General features: G+C 47.8%; 2 protein-coding genes and 1 non-coding gene across 3 annotated transcripts; 2 read left to right on the top strand and 1 right to left on the bottom strand.

The window, feature by feature from the left end:
- Window positions 1–153: 153 nt before the first annotated feature.
- On the bottom strand, window positions 154–5,137 carry LOC8023237. Its single transcript, XM_029986678.4, has 6 exons — window positions 4,490–5,137; window positions 4,036–4,196; window positions 3,785–3,969; window positions 2,609–2,744; window positions 2,150–2,279; window positions 154–910 (listed from the first exon to the last, which is right to left on the bottom strand). Exons 1-6 carry the CDS (start codon window positions 4,848–4,850, stop codon window positions 819–821), a joined length of 1,065 nt encoding a protein of 354 aa, XP_029842538.2. The 5' UTR covers window positions 4,851–5,137; the 3' UTR covers window positions 154–818.
- Window positions 5,090–5,161, top strand: Trnaa-cgc. The gene has a single exon. It is a non-coding gene; the product is annotated as a tRNA-Ala (tRNA).
- A 528-nt stretch (window positions 5,162–5,689) lies between these two features.
- On the top strand, window positions 5,690–8,714 carry LOC8023246. The gene is made up of 2 exons (XM_002399651.4): window positions 5,690–7,002; window positions 8,361–8,714. Exons 1-2 carry the CDS (start codon window positions 6,091–6,093, stop codon window positions 8,562–8,564), a joined length of 1,116 nt encoding a protein of 371 aa, XP_002399694.3. The 5' UTR covers window positions 5,690–6,090; the 3' UTR covers window positions 8,565–8,714.
- Window positions 8,715–10,411: the final 1,697 nt, after the last annotated feature.

Below are 10,411 nucleotides of genomic sequence, written 5' to 3'. Positions count from 1 at the left end.
GTGATGAGTAAGCTGTCTTTGAAACATCTGACGTACATGCACATCTTTTGCTGCCAGTTGGAAGAAAAATACCAGTTTGAAGATATATGAGTGGTTTTGTCTCAATGCAAGTGAGTTTTTGGCTAAAATTTGCAATAATGACAGAAAACAGACTTTTTTGCTTCATGTTTATTGACTATCAAAGTAATAAATTATCCCCCCCTTGCCTGCCTCCCTCTCTCCCCCTACACACACGAGTGTTTTGGATTGTCAGATTCATGTCCAAGAGATTCTTGTATAGGTTCAAGGTCTCCGAGCACTGTTCAACAAGTTAAATCTGGGGCACGATGGGTTCTAAAAGTTGTAATTCTTTCACTTAATTAAGCTTCTTTTACTTGGTATTAAAAATTAGAGAAAGTAAGCAATTTAGGGGCTGTTATGATCCAGGAAAAAAATTATTGCCTCCCCTTTCACTGGCACCGTACCAAAAAGTGACAATCGCGTATCCTAGTTTTTACTGAAACTGCTGTTCAAGCTGTCTCTAAACCACGGGAAATGTTTCAATCAATTATGCGCAGACAAATGTCTGAAATGGGGCGCCGATTCTCCAAATTCATGCAGTTCAAAAACCAGCAAATTTTTCTGATCCTGTTTACAAAATGTTCCATACTTGAAAACATTTTTTTTTTAAATTTGGAAGTGGATTGCGGAAATGGAGTTTGCTCTGAAACTTGAAACACACACAAATGAGGACCGATATTACAATCATTAAAAGAAAAACTTTCGAAAGTATGAGAGCACACTGATGTGGCAGATCGTGAAGATGCTTGGTTGCAGTTTTAGTAGAAGGAACCAAGATAGGCGATACTTGGAGCATCCGTCGCTTTTGAAGGTATGGATCGAAGTTTTGATATTTGGCTGTTGAAGTACACTGAAAAGAGACGATTTGTATTGGTATTCATTACGGCATTCAAGTCTCTCTGAAATGTGTAGAACCGGCTCCCTCCCTATTTTGAAATGAACTAGCAGTTCTATTTAGTCCTTTCGGTGTCGGAGACGAGCCCAACTGGTGCTACATGTAGTCGTGTGCTTAGGTGACAAATCTCTGAAGGGCAACAATGCAGTTCAGCACATAGCACATACTTTTCTGAAGTACACCCTCCAAGCATCCAAAGACTGCTGCTTGCAATCTCAACTACCGTACATTACCAACAGAAGTTCAGAGTGTATGGCACTTGGGTCCAGTGTCATTATGGCAGTGAATGGGTTAAGCTCGCATATCTGTAAAATAGGACAGCACTGTTTGAGGACCTAATTAATTTTTACTTTGTTAGTGGACCTTATACCTTGTGCAAGTTGCTGGAAAGCTTACAACTACATTTGTGCACATCATGAAAGGTACAGCAGTGTAACAACTATGAATGATCTATTTGCACAAGTGGTTGGGCGATAAGAGCAGCCACATACTTTACCCGTGCCTCGGACAACATTGTGTCAACTTGTTGAGACTACCGTATGTAGTTGAGTAACAGCGGCACCGTATATGAACGCAATCTGCAGGTCTATTTCCAGAGCATGCTAATAGCCAATCGTTGCAATCTGCGTAACCAGCCTAGTGAGTGATAGGGCCTAGAAATTCCTCGTGAAAAAAATGAAATCTCGGCTAAAATTGGTCATTTTAGACATATACCAATGCAGAAAGCCTTTACAAGACAATTGTAATTTTTGCCGGCATCTCTTGACCAGCGATTGGTGATGCACGCACTCTACGGGAAAGCACTTGCACCTTTGTTGATCATAAAGAGTGTAGCTATTACCTGAGCAAATAAAGTTTGTTACAGGTGCACCTCGTCCGACTCTAGACACATACAGTCTCGAACAATATGAAAGGCCCAGTCGACGAGGCAGTTTACACAGCGGTACTAAGCACATTTTTATAAGAGCCATTTTATTTTTAGAAAAACAATAGAAGAAAAATTTCTTTCTTTCCTCATTCCAAGCACCATGCAGTTGGCCAAAGTGAATCCAGCCCAGCTGCCTGAAACTGCATCGTCGAATGGGTCTTTCAATCGTTGGAGACTGTACTTGCACTCGAAGCATTGCTTGATTCCAAAGACCATCTCGCACCTCAAACCCGACACAATGCACGTCGTCTGCCGCAGGTACTTACAAACATGCATGGGTTTCACAAGAATGGACACCGCACTGCATCGGCCCGCACAGAGAGCCGATGGTTCGACGACCACCATCCGGCTTCCCTCAACTTGCATCAGCCAGGAGTTGGTGAAGTCCGTTTCAGGCTGGACAGACAAGACATTCGATGGCAATTAGAAGCACATGCACTGAACAGGCGGCACGCCACAACGAGCTGCTTAGAACGCTGCCGCCGTTTTGTTGTCCGCGCCCTGAAGCGCAGGGCACAGCGTCACGGCGTCAACGAAGTGCTCCAAGCTCTTCACGAGGTTTTACCCCAAGTGCCCCTAGTGATATTGTCTTCGGAGGAAATCGTTTCGACCTGCATCTACCTGGAAACGATTTGAGAATGACTCGAGAGCACAGTTCTTCCTGATTTTTGCTCGACGGCAGATGCAACCGGGTGAACGTTTCGGATGTACAGAGCATTACTTACGAGAAGGTAGCTTGGTGCCTGAGGACCGTCGATGAGGAAGCACCTCTGGAGGGCCACTTCTGTGTTGTTTGGAACAAATGTGGGCCGTCTGAATGTTTTCCGCAGGATGCGGGCGGCCAGGCTCGAAGAAACTTGCCTGTAGTGTGGTCCCGTTTCGTTAATGCAACTGTTGTCGCCGTTGATAGCACACGTACGTTAGTACTCGGGGGAAAAGGTGCCTTTTCTAGTTGTACTGTGGAAATTTTGTGAACACTGGAGCCTCTGGATAATGGACACCTAAGAAAACGTGCTTTCCTCAACCATTTGTTGTTTTTCCCTACGTGCCCCATTTCCAATGCGAGTGCAAGTTGAGCAGGGCTACATACACATTGTATTGTTTCAGCTGAGCAAAAAAGAAAAAAAAAAGCTGAAATTACAATATTTGAAGAGAAGTTTCATGTTAACCACTTATACAGAATGTTTTGGCTTGTTGGAGGTGTCATACTCGCCTATTATACACCAATGGCCAGCCTCTAGTAGTGGCAGTTCGACTGCTTCATTTTCCACCTCAGTTTTACCAATTTGTATGGGCACGGTAGATGACATAGACTTTGTGGTTCGCATGATGGAGGGATCATGGAATCCTTGTTTGAAAGCTATGATGTCTGGAATCCATCCTTATATTTTCAAAAAGGCTGAGAAACAGGCGACAGTTTCCGTATGTGTGCAAACAGCTGCAGAAACATGGTAGCCAGTGCCACCGTGTTTCCGCACGTACCGCTCATTGAGAATTGCAAGTTTGTCTGCTTCTTGCGCGGGGGTCGTGATGATGTTAGGACGCCGAGCCCTTATTGGCTGATTGAAAAAACTAGTGGGTAGACCTCGAGGCATCTAGCATCGAGGTCTACCTACTATCCTTTCAATCAAAGCCAATCGGAGTTTGGCGTCGTTCTGATGTCACCGCAACTCCTACGCAAGAAGCAGACAACTTGCTCTCCGCATTGCTTTGTGCTGTGAAGAAATACTGACAGAATTCCGTCGCAGCTACAGTCGTTTCAAAACCCACTGTCTTTCAAGACAAGCTTTTCTAAAAGATCTTGTTTAGTAGACAAGGTATTAAAGATGCCCGTGCATGAGTCAATTACTGTAGCCATTTCAGATCCGATATTCAACCACAAATTATCTTTTTTCACTTACCAGGTGATGTGGAAACTCTTATCCTCCAACAACCTCTGCCTTGGCTCCCCCCCAACCAAGTGACGAGGCTCTTGTATTTCTTCCAGCGTCGACTGAAACTTGCTTGTTGAGTCGTTCAAGAGCTCTTCATACTGTCGTAAAATCTCGTACAGGATTCCCCGTGTTGCCTTCAGGTTAACAGCATCCTAAAGAGGTTAGAGCGGGGAACCACTTTGCATACGAGTTGTGCACATGCGCAACCTAATACATACTCGCATGACAAAAGGCGTAAGGCTCCACACATACTCCGTAGCGACGTCGGCGTGTCCAGTGAGGTCCACCAGGGCTTTCAGCTTCTCGCATGGCCAACAGTCTGAAGCATCCATTGGACTGTACAGCGGGTTTGGTACCAAGCATTTCATGTTGTGGTACTCTGAAATGTGTGGATAATGTTTTTTGCAGGTTGCAGGACCGTCATATAGCCTGGAGTACTGCTTCCAGAACCACAGTGTAGATTCAGTATTTTGATACAATTTGTGCTGTCGGGGAGTAATCAATGGGATCCCGCATTTGTTCTCATCTGTACATATTAGTGCAGCCAATGAGACCACAATCATGGCCTCCGTTGTTCAATAATTTTCGATCCGCATGACAATGATATTAGGTTCAGTCCTCGGCCCGCTATTTGTAATCGAACAAGTAGACTACAATAAATGTGGCACTTACGTGAGATGGCTGGAAAGCGACTAAGGATCGGCAGTGCAAGGAAGCGCGCAGCGCGCATTGCTGTGTACGTGTACTCGTCGTACAAACGATCGACGAAACTTTCGATGGGTCCATAGCGGTAGAGTGCGCGTAGCAAAATGTATAAAACTGAACACCACACTAGGAAGTTTGCAATCCGAGCGCAGACGGCCGATACGAAATTTCGACGGTTGGTCCCGGTTTCAACACTCTTGAGGTGGAACACTTCTCGCAGGCACTGATCCACTTCTTCACACGGAACGTCGGAGGCTGCTGCTGTCCTTATTAACGACTCAAGTTCGGCACAGAATGAGTTCTTGTCGTTTACATATTGTAAACTCATCGCTAAGCTGTCAGGCTGTCAGCGTACTGGCGGTCGTGAGGCACAACGTGCGGCTGTACGGCTGGCTGAAAGCTGATACGGTTGACTGTTGATTGCCTAAACCTATGACCAAGCTGCCTCTGTTTAACCGGTTTAACGGCCTAAATCGCTAAACTGCGTTGCCGTTCCGGCCGTCCTGTACAAAGGAAAGTAATATGTGAAAGGAATTTGTAAGACTGTCCATTCAGAAAATTCCAACCGGGGGTGTAGCTCAGTGGTAGAGCGTTCGCTTCGCATGTGAAAGGCCCCGGGTTCGAACCCCGGCACCTCCACAGGTTAATTTTTGTTTTGTCTTTTGTTCCAATTTTTTTTTTTATTTGTCAGATGTTTGTCCTTTTTATGAATCTGCTTGGCCTGACGAGAAAGAAGGTTCTATCAGCTGTTCGCTGCAGCTGATGCAATGTGTCAGTGAAGTTTCGAAACGCACTTGACGGGTTGATAACCTGGGGCTTTGTTTAGCGTGAGGCGCGTGAGGACACCCATCACGTTCCTTCATCTCAAACGACGCGGTACCGAAGTAACTTAATATGAAGAAAAACAAAAATGCAAATGACTGTGATATCAAGTTACGTCGATAGATTCATCCGTGCATTCCGACATGCCGATCAGCAACAAAAAAAAAAAAAAAGTACAAGCGTGATAAAATACGACACAGAATTATTTCATTCCGTGGTTCTCAAATTTCATTATAAAAAACACCACACCAATGCGCGATGACAGTAAATACTTGCTTTCACTGTCGGTCAGTCCCCTTTTCGCAAACGAAACTGCATACCGGATGTGACGTAGAGTCACGTACACCAATTCCCGTGATTCCCCAAGCCAGTCAGCCATTTCCTCTCTGAAATTTTCCGAAGCAGACAAGTGTGTGAGAAATGTCCTGCCTGTGCGAATTCGTTCTGCTTTCGTCTCTGTCTGAAGATTACGAGGAGTTGTCGAGGTGTTACGCAGTCCCAAACATGTGTGGTACCAAAGGTACGAAGTGTTCTGTCGAGCCGCTCGCTATCGTCGAAAGAGTCGAAGGTTGTATCGCTAACCCTCGTCCCGTGTCCATTGGCCAGCCGCCCGAGGCACGGTTGATGCGCGAGACCCATACGCGAGCCAACGGTTGTCGGTTTTGTAAGGACCCTAACCCCGGCAAGTGGCAGTGAGAATTGGCGCAACCGACAAAACTCCCAAAATCAGCCCGGACCCGCGGAGAATGACGCTGCTGACTCATCAGGTGCCGTCATCCGCGAACATGGAACGCGCAAAGGCCAGCACCGTCTGCGCCATCCCCTGGACCAAGAACCGGCCACAAAACGAAGTCGTGAAGACCACCGCAGCATTTCCCTGCTTCATGGCGAAGTTGGTCGGCACGAACGGATTCAAGGACTCCAAGAACACGCCTGCCCCCGCCGCGAACAACCGCAAGCAACAGTTATCACAAGGACGACCCGCGGCCCCGCCGGAACCTGCAGAACTGCGGCCGTCCAAAGTTCCTGCGGCCGCCCAGCCCTTCGGAATGTGTCGATGGGGTCGAAGTTCCCGGGCGGACGGAGGTGTGAGCGACGCCGTCCGCCCGGCGTCGTCAACCGCGTCGTCGCCGACCATAACCGACCGTCAGCCCAACCACAAGAAACGGTCACGTCGACGGAGGCGACCGCCGAAATCGAGTCCGAAGCCAACCGGTGAAGCACTCGAGTCGCCTCCCGGCCACGGCGTGTGCATCGCCCGCTCTCCAACAACAAAACAGGAGATGATTTTAAGAGTCGGCACCCCTCCAGACGCGGAGATTGATGAGAAAGCGTTAGCGTCGCCGCGACCCTCGGTTAACTCCGCAATCGCGTTTATTCTGGGCGGCAATGACGATATCAGCGACACCGGTAGCGACTGGGACGAAGTGGACGCCGGCGAAGAAAGGAGCGCGTCCGACTGCCCCTTGGACGTCTTTGTGATGCCACTGTTGAACGGTCTTTTTTCGGTGTCCGTGCGACCTCGGCCGACGAGGATCTCCGACGAAGTGGACGGCGTAGGACTCGGGGCGGCGACGTCGCCGCATGTACGCGACGCAAACGACAGATGGAATCGGGAGTACGACGCCGACGAACAAGCCCAGCATCGAATCTCAAAGGTGATTCATTCATTCATTCATTCATTTACCTTTCCAAAAGCAAAGCCGGAAAAAAAAAAAAAAATCCCAATGGGCGTTTTTTTTTTCTTTGTTTGTTCACCTTGCTTCGTAGACGATCTCGGGTGCGAAATCACTTTCTAACTATACTTCGTTTCCATTTATCTGCGAGCGAAGCCAAAGCTAGAAGCGCGAGACCAGCGCTTTGTGCTTTTCTCCCCAGCTTGCGCGCTCGAGCAAAGCCTGAACGCACGGAGCTTCCGTGCTCGCGCTTCCAGCCTTGCCTTCGCTCGCACATAAGGTGAAACGAAGTATACACGCTCTCTTTTTCTGGCTGCTTTCCTCTTAGGACAGGTTAAGAATGACTGTAGACGTTCCGCCCTAGCACGCGCTCGTCGACTTCTGTCGTATGTTGACCGCGCGCACTGAAGTGTCGCCATACAGACATAAACAAATTCAAGTGCGGTGTACTCCATGGGGTCACTACAACAGTTTCAGCTATGAAAGGGTTAGAACTGGACAAAGGAGCAATGATACAATAAGCACTTTTTTTTCATGTGGTCTGAATTCAACACCCGGGCTTTTGTGTCACAGCAAGCATCAGCTGTTCCTTCGCTTTGAACCAACGCGGTAATTTGTCCTCATAGCACTAGCTGCTGCCCAATAGACCATTTGCTATATTACCCTAGCATCAAGGAGAATGCAGGGATTGGTGTTCCATACGCCACACGCCTTCCCCGTATAAAAGATTCGAATAACAAAATAAAGCGTTGACGAACGCACATGCAAGATGGCATTTGTTTTGAGTATTTGCTTTAGAAAAGTTACTACTGTTGAGGCCAGCACGTGCGGCACGTGGAACACCAATCCCTGCATTCTCCTTGATGCTTGGGTATCAACCACATGTGCTCATCCGTTGGTTATCGATTTTCTTCTGTCTGCAATCGTATGTGCCGTATCACAAATGTTTTCTGCTAATTTGTGTTGAAAGTTTACGCTTACCGTCATCCACAGTTTGCCTACTTGATGGAAATTTCAAATGGATTACTTAGGGGTTAGAAGTAATCTATTGTTAATTTGTCCTGGATTAAGTGTAAAAAATAGAAATAGTGGGGGTTTAATGTGTCAAACTAACAGAGGGCATCTGGTTGTGCCCCAGCAGAGGACCGGGAATCAACTTCAATCACCTGGTGATCTTTTGATGTGCAGCCAAAAGCTCAGCTGCACAGCACCTTTCTGCAATAAGCCCCCGTCAGATTGTAGCCACTTACCCACTTTGTCTTGGAGTCACTGAGGCAACTGTCAATCGAGTTTATATGGTGCTCTACATCTTTTCTTAATGTGGTGCAATTTTGGTCCAGGTGAACTTCGGAACCGGAGACGCCTTTATGGAAGTCCATGATGCAGACGATGTGGATCGCAGGGGACCCTGGGAGCAGATGGCCATTGACCGAAAACGCTTCCAAACCCGGGTTGCGTCGACAGAGGCTGTGCTTGCACCAGTCTTCTCCGCCGAACATCGCAAGAGGACCTTCGAAAAGCTCCACGCAGCATCTGTCGACTGATTTCAAACCTTCCCTGTGCCCGAGCTGAACCCTACAAACTGCATGCTTACAGCTTATAAGAACACTGCTTATGGACCACAGTAATGGCGAGTGAAAGCAGCAGCTGTTTGTTCATTCCTGTTCAAAGAAAAATACTATTTTGCCCGTGAACATTGGTGACGTTTCTTTAGAACTGCCACAAGTAGGTTACGGTGCCTTCATGTGGCCATCGTGTGGAGACTCTTTGCGTTCTTTGCCTCAATCTGTGTTTTGAGATAGGGTTCAAAAGAAAATTGAAGAAACTAGTCCCATTCTTTGCACTACTAGTTTCTCTCAAAAGTAGCCTCACAAGAGAAGCAACACTTGTTCATGGACAGCGTCGAAACAACTTTTGGTTGTGATCAGCACTATAGTGTGCATAAATCTGCTGCGCAGTATATTTGCTCGAACAATGCTGCACTTCCTATGGGTGAAAATGCCAGTAGTTTGAGCCTATTTGCTGGATGCATATATCAATATTAATATATTAACTGTATACTCCGAGATGTGCATGTACGGTGACATGGCCCCCTCTTTACCCGCAAAGCCTGGCAGTTAGATGACGAAGCTATAGAGAGCCGGTCGCAGATTTGGAGCGCGAGGATCTGGTAGCAGAGGTCGGCATTTTAGGTCGCCCTCCCTCACCCTCACAGCTACACTCACCTTCAGCCCTTCACTCACCCTCACTGAACCTCACGCACTCACCGCCCTCACGCCACTCGTAGCCCTCGCGCCACTCACCGCCCTTGCAGCCCTTGCACCCCTCACGCACTGATGGCCCTCAGGTGAGCTTCAGATGGGGCAATTTCGCCCAGAAACTTTACGTCGCAACACCAGCAACACAGGCCGCCCGCGATCACACGCAGCAACCAATTGCTGCAATTTGCCATCGTCATCATAAAATTTTATTTTTCTTGCACTATTAAGACAATTACGCAACATGTTTTTATGCATTTAAATCTCGTTAAGAATACTAATGCACCTTTCTGGAACAGTTTATTTCCAAAAAAACTATCGATTTCAAACCAGAACCAAGTCTTTCGGTGTCATCATCACCGGCACGAGGTATCAGTAATCACATTTTGCGTCGCTGATTGGATGCAGCCACTTCAAACTCGTTCGAATCGCTCAGAGTTGCTTGCTTATTTCGAGCCGGACCCGATCTCAGCAATTCGTGTTGATCTAGGGAAAGCTAGAGAACAACCCGCCAATAACACCAGAATTGCTGAGAAAGATGCTCGATCTGAAGGGGGCCTCATGCACTCACCGCCCTCACACACCTCATGCACTCGCCGCCCTCGCGCCTCTCATGCCACTCACGGCCCTCACACCACTCACGCACTCGTGGCCCTCACGGCACTCGCAACCCTCATGCACTCATGACCCTCATACCCCTTACCGCCCTCATGGCCCTCACTCACCCTCGCACTCATGAATTTTCCTGGTTCAGAAAGTCACTCACCTCACCTGTGAAGATGAGGGCGAGTGAGGGCCCTCATGAGTGAGGTTTGCCGAGGTATGTCTGGTAGCACAGAGCATCAAAGAGCCATTTATCGGGGAACCTGGACGTCAGCGCTCAGCTTTTGCAGCAGCGAAGACTTGAAACACACTTGTTTGCTCGGGAGAAGGGTGTTTCGGCACCTCGCCGCAGTGGGGCGCTAGAAACGTCGCTCTCCTCTCGTTCGTCGTCTGCCGCTCCACTTTTACCATTTCGGCGGCCGCTTCTCTGGGCGATCTGCCAGGCTTTGTCAGTATATAGGAGGCTATGACAGTGAGCATAGAGGCAGACCGGAAAGGAGGTTTTCGTTCACCATGTACATATAAAACTT

Source organism: Ixodes scapularis, unplaced genomic scaffold (genome assembly GCF_016920785.2).
Source record: "Ixodes scapularis isolate PalLabHiFi unplaced genomic scaffold, ASM1692078v2 PGA_scaffold7__128_contigs__length_106722199, whole genome shotgun sequence".
NCBI classification, from domain to species: Eukaryota; Metazoa; Arthropoda; class Arachnida; order Ixodida; family Ixodidae; genus Ixodes; species Ixodes scapularis.
The sequence above is the reverse complement of the archived record's forward strand: the minus strand, read 5'-3'. Positions and strand labels throughout refer to the sequence as shown.

Coding starts and splice junctions, on each gene's coding strand:
- LOC8023246 (XM_002399651.4), top strand. CDS start 6,091: ATGACGCTGCTGACTCATCAGGTGCCGTCATCCGCGAACATGGAACGC. Junction 7,003..8,360: donor CCCAGCATCGAATCTCAAAG/GTGATTCATTCA, acceptor ATTTTGGTCCAG/GTGAACTTCGGAACCGGAGA.
- LOC8023237 (XM_029986678.4), bottom strand. CDS start 4,850: ATGAGTTTACAATATGTAAACGACAAGAACTCATTCTGTGCCGAACTT. Junction 3,970..4,035: donor TTACGCCTTTTGTCATGCGA/GTATGTATTAGG, acceptor TAACCTCTTTAG/GATGCTGTTAACCTGAAGGC. Junction 2,280..2,608: donor AGGCACCAAGCTACCTTCTC/GTAAGTAATGCT, acceptor TTGTCTGTCCAG/CCTGAAACGGACTTCACCAA.